This window comes from Macaca fascicularis, chromosome X, assembly GCF_037993035.2.
Source record: "Macaca fascicularis isolate 582-1 chromosome X, T2T-MFA8v1.1".
In the NCBI taxonomy this organism is placed as follows: domain Eukaryota; kingdom Metazoa; phylum Chordata; class Mammalia; order Primates; family Cercopithecidae; genus Macaca; species Macaca fascicularis.
In genome coordinates, this window is record NC_088395.1 from 15,143,268 (window position 1) to 15,161,673 (window position 18,406).

The 18,406-nt window shown below is 39.4% G+C and overlaps 1 protein-coding gene across 1 annotated transcript in view; it reads right to left on the reverse strand.

Annotated features, from left to right (window-relative positions):
• Window positions 1-6,951: 6,951 nt before the first annotated feature.
• VEGFD (vascular endothelial growth factor D) overlaps window positions 6,952-18,406 on the reverse strand; it is a 41,558-nt gene continuing 30,103 nt past the window's right edge. The window contains exons 4-7 of the mRNA XM_015443507.4: window positions 16,078-16,223; window positions 13,990-14,090; window positions 8,550-8,745; window positions 6,952-7,612 (exon numbers count right to left, since the gene is read on the reverse strand). Coding sequence (XP_015298993.1) covers window positions 7,486-7,612; window positions 8,550-8,745; window positions 13,990-14,090; window positions 16,078-16,223 — 570 coding nt within the window. The 3' untranslated portion in view covers window positions 6,952-7,485. The remainder of the gene's footprint in view (window positions 7,613-8,549; window positions 8,746-13,989; window positions 14,091-16,077; window positions 16,224-18,406) is intronic.

An 18,406-nucleotide genomic window follows, 5' to 3' on the forward strand; every position in this document is an offset into this window, starting at 1 on the left:
TTCCATGTAACAGACACAGAACAAATATGCAAAATGATGATCAGGAACAAAGTCACATAGGTCCTGGATTCTGTATGTGGCAGCAGGAAGATGTGAACCAGGGTTCAGCCACTGTAGAATAATAGACTAGCAGGGTTCCGTGTGTGGCTTGATATAGGAACCAGTTTTGTGAGAGACTGTTACAATGGTGACCTTCAATAAACCAGTATTCCATATTGGCAACCTTGTCTAATCATCTCCCACATTGGCTCTGGGTTTGGGCATGTGACTGGAATGGCCAAAGAGACATTAGTAAATGAGATACCACAGATGCTTAATAAGTGTATATTTACTGGGATACGTCTTGTTGGAACCTTTCCTCTTGAAAGCCAATGGCCATGCTGTGAAGCTCAGACAAGACATTGAATAATGGCAAGTCACATGGAGAGAAGCCCTGAAGAATGAGAGGTCATCTTGGGCATTCCAGCAGTAAGTGAGTTCCCAACTTAATATAACCACTGGAATGACTTCAGCCTATACCATGTGGAACGAAAGAACCACTTAGCTCATCCTAACTAACCCACATAATTATGAGAAATAATAAATCATTATTGTCTCAAAACACGAAGTTTTTGGGTGACTTGTTATATAGCAATAGATAACCAAGCCTCGTTGCTTAACTATCTCCCCTACTTGTGAAGAGACATTGAAAGAATTTTTTGCCAACAGTCTGGGGATATAACTTTGCTAACAGAACTGAGCCAAGCAACATAATTTGCAATTTTCCACTCTCACTGTTAGTCTGGGGGATATAAGCACACACACACACACACACACACACGGGGAGAGGAGAGAGAGAAAGAGAGAGTGAGAGTGAGAGCGAGAGAGAGAGAGAGAGAGAGAGAGCTCTCAAGATTGGTTTATAAACCAAAATTCAAAAACAATGGAAGATATATAATACTAAGAAAGACAACACACAAATGTAACAATGGAAGAAGAATTCACTCTAGACGCAATTCAAATAATTTTTGAAATGACATTTTTTTAAAGAATAAGAATTTGGAAATAAAAACATGCAGAAATTAAACACCAGTGGATATAAAAGAATCAATTAGATACCTTGAACATGAAGATGTTACTAGCATTTTAAAAACTCGTTATATTGATAAACTTTAGGCGACACACTGTTGAAACAAAGGTTAGTGTGGTGCGAAAGAGTAACTAAGGCAGTTACTTCTTTTTGATGCGGAATATAGAGATGAAATGTCAAACCACAATCAAAGCTTTGTCCTAGGAAGATTGTTCCAAGAACTGGAGAAAAGGAAGGTGAAAGAGTGGCACAGCTGGAGAAGAGACCAATTAGGCTGTTTCAGTAGTCTGGAAGCCTCCTTGCAATTTAAAGTAGGGTCTGTAGATCAACAACAGCAACTGGGAGCTAGTCAGAAATGCAGACCCTCAGGTTCTCCAGACCTGCTGAATCAGAATCTGCAATTAACAAGGTCTGGAATGATTAGTACGTACATTATAGCTTAAGAAACCAGCTCTAGACTAGAGGCAATGAGGACCCGATGTTTTCTCGTGGCAATAAAAAACAAAAAAGAGAGAGACAAGGAAAATCACAGGATATTGGGATTTGTTTGAGCAGTGTCCTCCTTTTTGTTTTAGCACCCTTTTTTGAAGACCATCCTCCAGTAGCCTCCTAAGGAAGAGTGCATGGGAGATGGGGGGATTTTCTAAGAACTTGGATGTCTGAAAATTTATTTGTCAGCCCTCCAATTTTACTGATAGTTTGGGTGCCAAATAGTAGGCCGGAAATTATTTTCCTTCAGAAGTTTAGCAGCATTGCTCTAGCCTGCTAGCTTTTGGTGTTGCTGTTGAGAAGTCTAATGTCATTCTGATTCCTGGCCCTTTGTTTGAAATTATCATAATTTTTCTTTACTCTGGAAACTTATATATTATCTCTTATTCTCCTGTGTCCTGAAATGTCATCATTTTGTGCGTTGGTATAGGCATAGTTTCACCTTTTGGACTAGGGACTCAGGGAGCCTTTTCACTTACCAACTCATGTACTTCAAAATTCTCTTGAATTTTTAAATTGTCGATTACATCTCCTATTGTGTCTCTTCTCATTTCCTGTAACTTCAGTTATTCTGATGTTAGTCCTTCTTATCTTTTCACTTTTAATTTCTTATTTATTCTACTTCCTAGGAAATTTCTTCAACTCTGTCTTCCTTTTTTTCTATTGAATTTTTAATTTATTATAATAGTTTTAGTTTCCTAGGGCTCTATTATGTCCTCTGACATTTTCTTTTTTAATAACACCTTCATTTTATTTATTAGTTGCATTGTCTCACCTTCTTCCCTCACCCCCTGGCTATTAACGATTTGAAGTTTTCTTCTGTTTCATCCAAATTGCTTTTTTCTGTGTGTTTTACTCTCTGTCTTTCATGTTAGAAATTTTCCCTGGATGTCTGGGAATTCATGGCTGCTTGCTCATATTTAAAAGAAAGGGACAAAGAAGCTGATCTGAGGTCTGAGCCCAGGAATGGGGCTTGTTGACCTGATTGGGCTGTTCCATTGATAGTCCCTCCCCCAACTAATTTTAGTTGTTTTTAGGTCTTTTCTCTTAGGCTGGTAAGATTCCCCCCAGAGAAACACTTTTCAAGTACAGATCCAACTGCCTGAATTGTAGTTGCACCTAGTATGTACGCATTCACTTAACCCTCTTGTTAGTTCAGCACCCTGCCCTCATGGATGTCAGGCATCCCCCATTCTGGATGCGCTCTCTTTTACCATAGCCAAATGACTAATAATCCATCTTTTGCCTGGGTTTGGAAGGAGCAGTCACTCCACCACAGGGAATGTGGGAGAAGATTTGGGATCAAACTGTTTCTTATACAGATTTTTCGACTGAACCTCATTTTAGCACTCCTCTCATCCTTCCCGCTTCTAGAGGTGCTTGGGACACCCACTTCTGAGCCTTTTGGGAACTCATCTTCCCCAACTTTTGGCTTAAATTATGTTTTTTTCAGGTTGGCCAAATCATTTACAACTTATCTGCGTGCTTTTCAGCTTTCAGAACATTGTTGTTTCTGCTGACTTTATCATTCACCCTGTCCTTGTGGGCTTACACTTTAAAAAAAAAAAAAAAAAAAATCCCGGGCCGGGCGCTTTGGCTCACGCCTGTAATCCCAGCACTTTGGGAGGCCGAGGTGGGAGGATCACAAGGTCAGGAGATCAAGACCATCCTGGCTAACATAGTGAAACCCCGTCTCTACTAAAAATGCAAAAATTAGCTGGGCATGGGGGCCTGTAGCCTGTAATCCCAGCTACTCAGGAGGCTGAGGCAGGAGAGTCACTTGAACCTGGGAGGTGGAGGTTGCAGTGAGCCGAGATTGTGCCACTGCACTCCAGCCTGGGTGACAGAGCGAGATTCTGTCTCCAAAAAAAAAACTAAAAAAAAAAAAATCCCCTAACTTTTAGGAGTATTTACTTTACCCAGGGCATTGGAAAAAAGAGAGAAAACAAACAAACAAAACTAACATGTTTATGCGCTATCTCTATTTAGAGTCCACGCCGTCAACACTAACATTTTAGAGATATACCACGAACATGACTAGAACCCATCAATAAATGTATCCATGACTTTATTTAAATTGTGGAAAGCTGAAATTTAAATCATTGTAAATTTTTAGCTTCATTGGGTTACACACTACACAATGACTGAAATAAGGTGAGGTCAGATGATTCCAACAATCGATCAAGGCCAGGTAACAGTGCCATTTTTTTATAGGGGTTCAAGAAGCAGTCTCATTCATTATATTTAATGTTCATTGATGATACGTGATAAAATAAGAAATATTTTTACACAAAGGGTTGGCTAACTTTTTCTGTAATGGACCAAAGAGTAAATATTTTCAGCATTGCAAGCCATACAGTCTCTGTCCCCAAATACTCAATTCTGCTGTTGTAGAGTAAAAGTAGCCATAGACAACACATCAACAAATGAGCATAACTGTGTTCCAATAAAGCAGTATTTACCAAAACAACAGGCAATGAGCTGAAATTGGCCTATGGGCCATTGCTTACTGACCACTGTTTCAGAACAAACAATATCAGTGATAAAATTACCAAAGACAGACTTTCTTTCACTAAGCCATTAACAAGGGTCAAATAACAGAATTTTTTTGCTCATTTTCACTTCATAAATATTTTGAGAATAGATTAAATTGCTTTCTGGAGTTGCAACATCTGAATAATTCAGACATGCATATAATCTAGCTGAGTTTGAAAAACATGAGTTATGTAAAATTACTCTTCACTTTTTAAAGAGATAATTTCATTCGCTCGTCACAAAATCAATGTAATAATTTATTATTTATTAAACAATTATTTATTGAGTACCTAATATATGCAAGACATTGTTCTCACACTGAGGACTAAGACTAAATTAGACAAAGTCCAGCTCTTGCTGACCAAATCTATTAAGCTCACAATTTTCACTGAACTATGGCTTTTTTAAAGGGCCTTAAAACGTAATGTTTGTATAATTTCCTTTATCAAGTCTCTCAGACAGTATTTTAATCTTCATTCAACTCTGATCATCGTGCTGCCTAATCTGTTTCCATCTCTAAAGGGCCTCCTGCCACACCGTTTTAGTCACAGATTTATGATGTGTGCTGTCACATTAATAATTCTCTGGCCCTGTGGTGTAATCAGGGACATCATGCATTGCTGGCATTTATTGTGTTTGCTTAAAGCTCTTGGAGTTTCTCACATACTTTTACTTTGCAACAAGTTGAGAATTTTCAACTCATGTTCCAGGGCTGTTAGTATGACAAATATTTCCATGCAATGTCTAGTGAACTCTAATAAAGCAACAGGCCAGTTACCCCACCTCCGTCCTCAAGGACCAGACCCATCCTGACCCAGCCTCAGGGATCCAAGTGCAGATCTTGATGGTAATTGGGAATTAAGGAGGAAGCAGAGGGAGGGGTTTTAGAAGCACAAAGCCAGACCACATTGAGTTTTGGCTTAGCTTAGAATTCCTTATGATAATCTCCATCTAAATGGCAATTATGAAGCCAGAGGCATTTCGAGCCAAAACATGGTTTGAGTTGGTTTTAGGACAGATCCAAGGATCCAGTATAAGCCAAGAACATCTCAGAGGTCCCAAGCTTCTGGGATTTGCTCAGTCTCCCTTCTTTCCTTCAGAATAATTCCTTTGAGTTATAAGATACATTGTATTGTTCAATTTTTTAACTCTAATGAAATTATCAATTCTGAGATTTAGGGAAATAAGATTATCATTTACATTTGACAGATGAGAAAACTGAGGCTTGATGACATTGTTCAGGCTTACAATGTGTTTAGGTGGCAGAGTCTGTCCTTAAATTCATGTCTTTTCTCCTCAGTGATTCATCCCCTCTTTTTGCCAGTCGAGGATAAGCAAAGTAACTCCTTTAATTGTGTGGTATCGTTGAATTGTCTTCTGCACCAAATCTCAAAGGAATTTAACCAAATATCATGGAGAAGTGGGGAGTGGTAGAGACTGAATGAAAAGGCAAAGCAAAGAGTCGAATGCTGAGTATGTTTCCAAAAACTAAGTTATGTGCAAGCATTTTCAGAAGCCTGATTAAAAATACAGTAAAATGAGAAGGAAGAAGCCTGTTGACATCAAGGTCATAAAGTGAGAGCAAGAAGAACAGTGGCAGAAGAGGAGTGACTGGGTTGGCACCAGTAAATGGCAAGAGCAATGACAATGGCAGCACAGTGGGGACTGGTTCCAAGGCCAGGTGAAGGTTAGCTCGTGTCCCCAGGGCAGGGACTGAGAGTTAAAGCCAGGGAAGCATCAAAGGACCTGGAGCCCCAGGCTTCGGAGAATTTCAGTGAATGAAGGGAGAATTCAGGAACTGCTTAGGAACCCTGGCAGAGGAAGGGTAGGGATTTAGGCCAGGATCAAACAATGCCACTACCATGGGCTACATTTGTTTACTATTCCTTTGTTTATCATTGTCTTTCTCCTTTTGATTGTACTGTTCCAGGGTGCTCTGGCCTGAGAAACCTGGGTTCCACAAATTTGATCAGGACACAGTTTCCAGTCATAATGAGGTTACAGTATGGTGGGGAGATAAACAGAAACACAGCTATTTACACAAATGTGTTGTAAGTACCATAATGGGTTGTGTGTGTCTATATACATATCTATCTATGCAAGATACTATGCAGGGATTAATTTTAAGTTATTTAATACATAACTTAACTCTGCTAATGCTGCTAAATTCCCTCTGTTATGGCAAAATTTCAATGAAGTCTATGTCACCAACAAATTAGATGTAGGAGTACTTTGAGGAAAAAGGCTTTATGTGGCCGGGTGTGCTGGTTCATGCCTGTAATCCTAGCACTTTGAGAGGCCGAGGAGGGTGGATCACAAGGTCAAGAGTTCGAGACCATCCTGGCCAACATGGTGAAACCCTGTCTCTACTAAAAATATAAAAATTAGCTGGGCGTGGTGGCGTGCATCTGTAGACCCAGCTACTCAGGAGGCTGAGGCAGGAGAATCACTCAAAAACAAAATGCGATAGCTGTAGAACAGAGAGAAGAACTGTGTTGCCATGAGAGTTGGGATGTCCATGACACTGAGATTTGAGTAAGTGCAGAAACTTGGAGCCAGAGGTGGCCAGAAGAAATGCAAACTCTCAAAGAGGTCAAGGGCATGGGATGGGGATCAGGTCAAGTTCCATTTAATCTCAAAGCACAGAGTGACTCGCAGTGGATTCTTGGGCCGCATTTGCTTAGCCTCATTTAGAATCTTAACCTTTCTGAGAGCTATTCCCTTGGTTTCCCAAAACTGAGGTTCAGTGTTTGTGTGTCTCCCTGCACCTTCCACTTCGAAATTCCTTTCTTTCTTTAAAACACTTTTTCTTTAGCATAAATATAGAGTGGAAACATATTAAATAACATAAAATTCTATGGCTTGAATAATGGTGTTTATTTTCTTTAAATACACTTAAATATGAAACATCAGATGGTAGTTCATTAAACTGGAAGACTATAAGCTGGACAGTAATCAGAAAGTCAGTACTGATCATATGAATCAAATTCTGCATAAGAAAGAATCAGAATAATTCACAAGAGTTGCGATTAGCAAAGGACTCAGAGACTACAGTTTTCCTCATCTGCTCTGAGTAATCAATCACATGGCACCTGCCATTCCATGACCAGCACACCTTTCTCATTCACCAAAAATCAAAAACAAAAACAAGACTAAACAAAAGGATTACATGGGTCCCCTCTTCTCCATTCCTTGGCGTGCAGAGGCATCTGCAGCTAGAAGACATCCATGAACCAGGGACTCCTTAGCTGTGAAGGGAAGGTTGGTCTGGATTCACTGTGGTGCTGTGTAAAACGAATTTTTTTTAACACCTGGGAAAAAAACAGTGACAGCAACTTGGCAAAGCAGCATGCTGTTAAAAACGACAGGGATAGGGAACTTGGAACACTGAATCAAGGATTCTCTCGGCCGTGGGGCCCTTGGGCAGCCCTTTTCTCCTTTGGAAAGCGGCAATGCTTTGCACATGCTGTTTTGCCATTTGCACATGGTCTGGTATGAAAGGGGCATCTGTCCTCACAGCTGTTGCAAAAGAAAATAAAGATGAGAATTCAGAATCAATGACTGGATTCGAAAGAATAACTCTGTTCTGATTTGATTAAGTTTTCAGAGGCAGTTTTTCAGACATATATTTAAAATGTCAGTATAAAATCCTGCATGGTTATCCCACATGGATTCAAAATCTATTAAAGTGAATCAGTAACCTCCAAGTGTTCTATTCATGAATAAATTCCTTGCTATATAAATCCGATGATATTCCCTCCATTAAAGAAAAAAAACAAACATATATTGACATATACAATGAGAGACCGAACTAAAGAGGTTGATGATCTGAAACCTCCCCTTCCTAAAATATTATTATTAAGCAATATCCTAATAATTGCTTAAATTTTACCAACTTCATTGTTGTTTAAGAGCTCTAAACCCAGGCCAGGCGCAGTGGCTCACGCCTGTAATCCCAGCACTTTGGGAGGCCGAGGCAGGTGGATCATGAGGTCAGGAGATCGAGACCATCCTGGCCAACATAGTGAAACCCCGTCTCTACTGAAATACAAAAATTAGCTGGGCGTGGTGGCATGTGCCTGTAATCCCAGCTACTCAGGAGGCTGAGGCAGGAGAACCCCTTGAACCAGAGAGTTGGAGGTTGCCGTGAGCCCAGATTACGCCACTGCACTCCAGCCTGGAGACAGAGCGAGACTCTGTAAAAAACAAACAAACAAACAAACAAACAAACAAAAAACTCTAAACCCATAATAACAGGCAGGATTTTCTTAATTTCATGATTAATCATCACTCTGTATACCCTTGCTTATTCCTTAGCTGCCAAACCTCTGTTCTATTATCCAAAAGGGACTTAGGCACTAAAGGGAAAAATTAGCTTACTAAAGAATCCCACCAAATTAAAATGGCATTTACATTAAATGTCATGAGTAAAGGCAAGACAACTCAAGGCATTTACCTGCAGGTGTCTGGGTGAAACAGCTTGTGCTTCTGGCAGCAGGTCTCCAGACTTTCTTTGCACTCAAAGCAACTGCAGTTTTTGGGGTGCTGGATTAGATCTTTGGGACATGGTGTTTTACAGACACACTCGCAACGATCTTCATCAAACGTCATGTGTGGTCCACAGAGAGCTGGTTCCTGGAGATGAGGGTGGTCTAAAGAGGAACAGAAACGTATTGGTCAGATAGTTGTAGCGTGGATAATTGGATCACCAAAGTTGATTGTATATTTTACGTCATCCGTGAGTAACTTGGATTCACCCAATCTCCTTCCTATAGATTTATACCCCTATTTTTTTTTACAAGGTGAGGAAGATTAGCCTCTGATTTCACAATACAAACACAGGTTTGTGTGTTTTCTTAGGTTTGTGATTTTTAAAATATCATAAGCTGAATGTTTTTGTTAAAATATTTTTAGAGATTTCTATGTTGATGACTTGTTTAAAATGCAAACTTCCACAACCAAGTATTAGTAATAAAATATAGGATGTCTAAGGGGTTATGAGTCTAGCTGTCTCCATTTTTTGGTGGAGATTAAAAGGAGAGACATACAAAATAATTGGTGTTGTAGAAATACACCTCAGACATTCCAGACCAGGGGTAGCAATAGTAATGCATGTTCTCACTGCAGATCATAACACTAGTATAAAAGATATAACAGCAACAATCAACTTTGATTCCACCAACATCTGCTGGAAGATACATTCAGGTAAAGGGGAGGGTCTGAGAAGTTTTTGACATACTCAGCTGACAGATATTTCTTCTAGAAGGTGTATAAAACAATTGAATAGCTACTACTTCAAATCCATTTCTGATTAACAAGTTGAAATTCATTGCAAAATAAATGGAAGAGACAGAAACTTTGGAAGAACTTGACTCTGTCCCTTTAGCATTCTTGAAGGTTTTGGAGGGACATACGTGTTTAGTAGTTTTCTCCCCAAACCTGCTTCTCTCCCAGTTTGCCTCATTTAGGGAATGGTGACATTATTCTTGACTTGCCTGCTCTGGTAAGTCTGAGCATCATGTCCACTCAGTTCTGATTCTCTAAATTTGTTCTTTATTTTCCATCCCCCTGCCACTGCCACAATTCAGTCTGTACTTTGTGTTTCTTGTGTAGATGGCTGTCGCCAAGCTTTATCCCTCCAACCTATTCTTCACATGATTAACAAATGCAAACCAAATCACTTCATTCCACTGCTTTGAATGCATTAAAAGTTTCCCTTCTCACAATAAAAACCAATTTTCCCACCAGGACATACAAGGCCCTCCATGAACTGGACCATAATAACCTCACAGACTCATCTTCTGTTTCTCGCTCTCATATATCCTGTGTGTTCCATTTACACCAAATGACAGCACTTTCTGTTGCCCTGATATTCCAGTGCCTCCCAGTCCCATGCCTTTGGCCTTGTCTTTCCTTCTGCCATCCATTTTCCCTGACATCTTTCCCAATGTCTGCAGGTTTAGCTAAGTGTCCTTATCCTGTGCATATTTCCGTCCGATTCTTTCTTGCACTGATTACATTTGTCTGTTTACTTGTACGTTTCCCCCATTAAGTAAAATGTCCTGAAGGGGAAAGAGCAGGTCTCATTGTTCTGTTATAAAATAGGCACTCGATGGATGTTTGTTGGGTTTATCTGGTGTAATAAAAGGGTCCTGAAGCAGGCTTATGTATGGAGGTTCTGAGAATCTCATCCAGCATTCCAAGACATTGGGTTAAACCATATGTTCTTGCCAATATCTGACTTTAATGACATATCAAAATGACAATCTCGTGTGGTTCAACTTTATAGTTTAAACTGTTCTCTAATGGATGATGTTTGAGAATGGGTGCTGGAAGGCTAAATCTGAGAAGTCCCCATTTTGAACTTTGTGAAGAGGAAAAATGTGAGCTTTGTAAGTCACACGCCAGAGAGGCAGATGTCGCTTTGGGGCAAGACAAGAATAACTTGTTAAAGGACAAAGAGGCTCTTTAAAAATTCTCAGTGATCACTAGGTGGCAGCATAAGTTCACTAAGAATACTTCAGACAGGCCCAAGGCCGCTGTTGGACAGGGTGGTTTAGGGAAACACAATCCACAAGGTGTTTGCAGAACTTCAGCAGGCTGTTAGGCAGACGCTGTGCTCACGTCCTCATAGCCAAGTGAAAAGGAACAAAAACTGGATGCAAGAGAACTGGTGGTGAAACAGCAAGTAGCTGAGGGTGATATCCTGAAGTATTATGTATTGATTTCCATCCCTAGGGAGTTTGACGATATGTTCTGTTCTCAGCTTTGTTCCTTTTACCATTTTTATCAATAAACTGATAGAATTTTTCAAAATAAATTCTTGAAATTGTGGCTGTCTTCAAGAAGGAAGAGATATATTAAGTATTTTAAAATACAGAATTGGGACCTCCTCGATTTATTCTTTTTTTTTTTTTTTGGATTGTTTGTTTTAACAATTTAGAGCAATGACCTGAATCTAACAAGATGCAATTAAATTAGACTTGGATTCACTAACCTAAATGTGCTCATCTGGGCAAGAGAAGTCATTGTAGAAAAGGCAGTTGGCTTAACAGTCACATGTATGGAAAAAAAGTATAGTGAGCAGTAAGCTCAGTAAATGCCATCAATTTGATGGGGCCACTGGAGAAAAGAATGTGAACTTGGTCCACATTGGGGACTTATGGGAGATGAGAATGAGAAACAATTGTGATCCAGTCCACCCTGCGCCTCTCGCTTACCTCGTTGCTACAACTTCCCAAAAGGTTTCCTGCCTCTTTCCCTGCCCCGAGTCAACGCATCCTCTTCTACACTGTTGCTGGTATGATTTTGTTAAAATTCTAATGGGTACTGTCACTCTCCTGCTTGAGCCAGTTTTGTGGTTTCCCTTTGTCCTTAGTATCACATCCAAGCTCCCACGCAAGAATTACAAGGTCCTTCTGCTTTGTCCCTGTGAGCCTGTCCAGCTTCTTCTCTCACATCTAACCAACCCCTTCCCCATTATGTCCCCACCCGTTATATCCCCACCATGCTGAACTTTTTCCAGTATATTCTTTCACCTCCAGCCCTGAGTGCTCAGATCCCCCCTGCTTAGAGTAGCACTTCTCTTCTTCCCTATTCCTCTTTCCACCCTCTACACACGTGTACTGGCTGAGTGCCTTCCCAAGAATTATCTCCAGCAGAAATCAGCTGCCTCACCGAAGGCTACATCCCCTCTCCAAGGCAGCCAATGAACGGTCTACAGGGTTCAGCCTCTTCACCTAGATTTGAGACTTACCTCCACAGGGGTTCCCAGCTTCAACTTCCCGTTGGCTTAGGCTGATGCCTCTTAGCAACAGCATTGTGGTCAGCTGCCTCTCTCTTTACTCTTTAATGCCTTGTGCCTGCCTACAAACCTCCTCCATATAAAACTGTCTCAGAGGCTTTGTGCCAGGAAATCCTCAGCTAGAGCCTTTAAGTTCTAAATATATTGCCCTTCCCACAGTAACTTTCTTTCTCTCTCTCTTTTCTTCTTTCTTTCTTTCTCTCTCTCTCTCTTTTTTTTTTTTTGGAGGCACAGTCTCGCTCTGTCACCCAGGCCCGAGTGTGGTGGCATGATCTCGGCTCACTGCAACCTCTGCCTCCCAGGTTCAAGAGATTCTCATGCCTCAGCCTCCTAAGTAGCTGGGACTATAGGCGCACATCACCATGCCCAGCTGTTTTTTTTTGTTGTTGTTGTTGTTGTTTTTTAAGGAGTAGAGATGGGATTTTGCCATGCTGGCCAGGCTAGTTTTCAAACTCCCAACCTCAAGTGATCCTCCCGTCTCGGCCTCCCAAAGTGCTAGGATAACTGGCATGAGCCACCATTCCCGGCCAACCCCACAATAATTTTCTAAGACTATTAAAACATGAGTCACATGGAGAAAGAATTAGATTTGTTTTACATGGCTCTGTAGGGTAAAACCTGAACTAATGAGTTGATGCTCTTGAGCTGGGCTGTCCAACAAGGTAGCTATGGGCCATATGTGACTATTGGGCATGAAATAGAGAGTCTAAATTGAGATGTGCTGTAAGTGTACAAACACACTGGATTTCAAAGACTTGGCACAAAGAATGTAGGCTAGCACATAAAGTTTTTTACATTGATTGCATGTTGAAATGATAGTATATTGGATAGATTGGATTAAATAAAATATATTAAGATAAATTTCACCTGTTTCTTTTTACCTTTTTAATATGAGTAATGTAAAATGTAAATTACATATATGACTCTTATTGTATTCCATTGGGCAGTCTGGTCTGTTCTAGAGAGAGATTTCAGTTCAGTATAACAACAGGAGTGTGTCCACCCCTTGGTGCTGCCCCATTGGATGGCGAGTCTCCAAATAACTAATGTATGTTCTGGTAGAGGATGGCTGAACACTTGGTGGGAAGGGTGTAAAGAACATTCAAGATCAGCACGGGCATTTAAACTACATAAATATTAAATTTCCTCACATGCTCTGGGTCAAGCTTTCGTGAAAACATTTAGAAGGAAGCTGAGAGGCAGAAGAATGGAGAGTAGGTTGCTATTTACAGTTTTTAGGACAGATTTCTTAGAGTTTAGCCCTTACTGTTCTTGCTTGTAGATTATAGTGTAAAACAAGCAAGGGTAAAACTGCATGACTACTTGTGATTTTTTTTTTTTTTTTTTTTTTTTTTTTTGGTGGAACCATGTGAAGCTCTCTGGAAAATAAATTAAAATGCATTCATTTTCAAGCAAATGTTCATCACCCAAAGTCACAGAATTACGGATTATGAGCTATGACAATGGACTATATCTCATTTTGCTCCCAACTCCCCTTAGACCAATAGCCATATTTTGCTTTTGCTTTGCCTTAATTCCAGAAAAACTTTTCTCTTATTCTCCATTTATTTTTTCAAATTACTGGCATGTTTTCATATGATGCAATTGATAGAAACCAAGTCCAAAATTACTTTATGTTCCTGTGAGACTTTCATACAAATAAATTAGTAAACTGCAGTTGACTAGTATTTAGTTCTGAAGCAGCTTTCATTCAAGTTTAACATCCCCTTTCAATTTCAATGCTTCAGGATGCTCCAGTAACTCTGGGCTTTTCTTTGAGATTAGAAAGCAAAGTGATGCATTGATGGACTTACTATATGATTATGGTACAGAGGGTTCTGGAATCTGACCACTTCTATCACTCTCAGCTGTGTGACCTTGAGGAAATTACTTGATATCTTGGTGTGTCCATTTTGTAATTGTAAAAAAGAAATACCAATAGCATATTATAGGGTTGTTGTGAGACTTAAATGGGCTAAAACATATAAAAGATTTACAACATTGCCTGGCCATACTAAGTACTCAATAATGTTCACTGCTATTGTTACTACTTTTATTATTACTGTTATTATTTTACTACTACTATCATTACCTTCTGTTCCAGCAAGTGGATTCTCCTCCTGTAAAACACATTTACATTTGTTGCTATCCCATAGCATGTCAATAGGACAGAGTTTCTTGGAATGGGGACAGCTAGGAAAAGAAAACAATGAACCAGATTTAAAAGCTTTCAAGCATAATCAAAACTTTGGAACATTAAATCAATTCCTGATAGAGAATAGTTAAGATTTTTAAAATTTATTTTTTGCTTTTTATTCTCAGTTTAGAGAAATAAGGTTTTGAGATCTATTGCACAGTATGGTAACTACAGTCAATAATAATAATGTATTGTATATTTCAAAATTGCTAAGAGTAAATTTCAAATGTTCTCACCACAAAATGATAAGGATGTGAAAAGAGTTAAGATTTTAAAGGAGCGGGCCGGACACGGTGGCTCACGCCTGTAATCCCAGCACTTTGGGAGGCCGAGGCGGGCAGATCACCTGAGGTCGGGAGTTTGAGACCAGCCTGACCAATATGGAGAAACCCCATCTCTACAATACAAAATTAGCCAGGCGTGGCGGTGCATGCCTGTAATCCCAGCTACTTGGAAGGCTGAGGCAGGAGAATCGCTTGAACCCGGGAGGCGGAGGTTGGAATGAGCCGAGATTGCACCATTGCGCTCCAGCCTGGGCAACAAGAGTGAAACTCCGTCTCAAAAAAAAACAAAGATTTTAAAGGAGCTTAATTTGTATTTATGAACTGCATCTTACTAGATAGTGATTCTGTAATTATAAATATTCTATGTGGAAATGTTTAGAAACTAAACTGTAATTTTGGAAATTGTAATCTTCTTAAGAAGATGTATGTTAAAACTATGCAAATTATAGCTGTCAACAGTTTATTTACCAAAATTATATATGTTCTAACATACCTCCTAAGAATACCTCCTAAGATTATTTTCTTTTTTTTTTTTTTAGACGGAGTCTCACTCTGTCGCCCAGGCTGGAGTGCAGTGGCGCAATCTCGGCTCACTGCAAGCTCCGCCTCCCGGGTTCACGCCGCCATTCTCCTGCCTCAGCCTCCCGAGTAGCTGGGACTACAGGCGCCCGCCCCTGCGCCCAGCTAATTTTTTGTGTGTTTTTAGTAGAGACGGGGTTTCACCGTGTTAGCCAGGATGGTCTCAATCTCCTGATCTCGTGATCCACCCGCCTCAGCCTCCCAAAGTGCTGGGATTACAGGCGTGAGCCACCGTGCCAGGCCCCTAAGATTGTTTTCTTTAAAATAAAGATAAAAGCATTGGCCAGGATAACAGGAACATCTTGAGAATAAATGTTGCTTTTCTACAAGTTTTCTTTTCTGCTGGAGACAGGCGGAGGTGTCTTCTTGGCTCAATGTTAACTAATCACCAGCTTACTCTTTTACTTGCCACTCCCGCAATATATTTATTGCTTTACTTTTGCAAAATCTAAGTACCTAACTAATGATCTTTTCATTCAGTTACCCTTTACTTGTTTCTTTATATTAAATCTTTTTTTTTCTTCAAATAAGTGATCCTTACCTTTGCTTTCGTCGTTTGTCTTATAAACAATTACAAAATTAATCTCGAGAATTTCAAAGCCAAATTAATTTTAAGTCATTTTCATTTAACAACAAGGGTTTTTCATTTGGTAATCTTAAGGGGAAAGATTAGAAAGCTGCAAAACTCACGTGCTGTTAGTTTTGTCACTTCCCAATGACCCCAGGAATCTTCTTTTTTTTCTCTCATTTCAGGATGTAAATATACAAACAGCCTGAAATAAGTTTTATTTAATGCTTGTTCTGGAACAAGGATACATGTGCTAAATTTGAGGTTAAAGTGGTTTTACACCTGCATTAGACTATGCATATTAAGAACAAATGTGTCTGTGAGTAGACATGACGAGCTCATACCACTGAGCGTTTTGGTCCTACCACAATATATATCTAATATCTAATAAAAATATGTATTTGCCAGTTATTACCAGTAGATTCAGGTTAGAAGCTAAAATATGAATAATTTGAAGATAAATTGGTAACTCTATATTAATGAAATATCCTCTACACACAGTTTTGGCAAGGCAAAAACAAACATAATCCAGTACAAAAAAAAAGTGCTTACCGATCTTCAGGGACCTGGATGGATCTTCTGATAATTGAGTATGGATGGCGCGGGACTGTCGGCAAGCACTTACAACCTGTATGATTGGCAACTTTAACAGGCACTAATTCAGGTACTGATGTCAAAGGCACTGATATCTCAAAGAGCTACAGCAGAGAAAGATAAACACAATGTATTTTTTTAATTTTATATATTACTTTTTAAATTGTTCTAGTTTGAATTTTTGCCTTTGTCATTTATGGCAATGACTTTAGCCGAGTTGTCCATTAAGAATGGAACTAAACAGGCTCATCTAACATTATGAAGTGTTTAAGTTTGGTCAAATCTCTTAACTTTTTGATCATTGATACCCTTGTAAAATGGTACTGTTAATCCCTACTCCTGCTTTACATTTGAGTGTTAATCATAAGGATTAAATGAGATTAAAGCTATGCAGTTTCTTTAGGATTTTATTAGAATAGGTTATTATTCAAACTATTTACTTATCCCTTCTCATACCATTTCTATTGAAGAAATATAGTTTCCTATCTCTTGACTTTGTATTTGGCCACGTCACTTTCTTTGGCTAGTGAGATGTTAGCAGACACAACAGAAGTACAAATTTGAACTGTGCATGTTTTATGGGGCTTGTTTTCTCAAACTTATGCTGTAGCCACGAAAAGAACGTAATCTGGCAGGCTTGCTGGTCCAAGCGATGGGAAACATAGAAGTTGACTTGGACTCACATTGCAGCTTAGAGTCAAGCCCTGCTGAACCCACCCTAAACTAACTGAACCTCAGATATGTAAGTGAGAATAAATCATTGTTGTTTGGAACCACTGAGTTTTAGTGTGTTTGTTATGCAGCATTGTGTATTAATAGCTGATACAAGATCATCATGCCCAAACAAATAATTATAGCTAACATGTATATCATTCTTTCTACGCTTTCTGTAGGCCAGGCCCTGTTGTAAGTGCTTTCATGTTACCTCATTTACCCCTTATAACAGCATTATAGGGTGGGTTTTTATTATTCCCATCTTACAGGTGAAGAAACAGACGTACAGAGAGGTGATACAACTTTCTTGAGTGGTTCTATGATGTGTGGATGAGTTTGAAGTTGATTTTAATGTATTGTCCATTCAATCATCATTCCATGTAGTCCTTACTACATAGAATATTCATTTGTTCACTTTGTTTCTAAGAGGTGGTTTGCCAAATAATCCATAACTTTGGGGCGAGAGATAGTTTTTGTTTTGTTTTGTTTTGTTTTGTTTTGAGACGGAGTCCCGCTCTGTTGCCCAGGCTGGAGTGCAATGGCATGATCTCAGCTCACTGCAAGCTCCGCCTGCTGGGTTCATGCCATTCTCCTGCCTCAGCCTTCCAAGTAGCTGGGACTACAGGCGCCCGCCACCACGCCTGGCTAATTTTTTTTATTTTTATTTTTTAGTAGAGACGGGGTTTCACCGTGTTAGCCAGGATGGTCTTGATCTCCTGACCCTGTGATCCGCCCGCCTCAGCCTCCCAAAGTGCTGGGATTACAGGCGTGAGCCACCGCGCCCGGCCGAGAGATAGTTTTTTAAAAACTACTATTAACATGTTCAAAAATTCATATTTGGAAGAAAACCTGCTGTACACTTACACTTAAGTGCATTCTATGAAATTAATCATTTGTTGAGTACAGCAGTCAAAATGAAGTACTCAACTATCTATTAAGTGGAAGCAATCCATTAAGGCTGTGTTTATTCTGACCTCTCAATATGTAATGGAACTTCCATGAGTCTAAGTGAGAGTGTTTTTGTAGTGTTTACTTTGCATAAACTTCATCTTCTTGCACAATTTTTTGACTGTGCTCTAGGGAATCACATGATCATGAACTAAACCCTCTTACGTTATGCAAGCTTTGTTTCTACTAAGAATTGATGCTTAGCCCTACTTGGGTCATTTTTTTTTCTAATTGTCAAATAGTAGAGGTTAAAATTTGCACAAGCTCCAAGATTCTCTAAAAGAATTTAGAAAAAGAAACTCTCCAGTTTAAAGGATATTTTAGAGGGTGGAGGAACAAAATTAAGGATAAGTAAATCTATTAACAAAACAAATCAGCATTAAGAAAATTACCTAACATGGTTATGTTCAGTGCATGTAATTTTCTTGTACTACCTCTTTTTGCAATTAAAAGGAGAATAAATCATATAGGCAAACTGACAATTAAATAAGTATATCAACATTCAAGGAATTTGCAACAGATACCAAAAAGAATGTAGTTTGATGCACAGTTTTTAAATATTGCTTTCCCAAGTGTGTTACTACTGCTCTCATATGCGACATTTATTAAAAACATGGTAACCAGA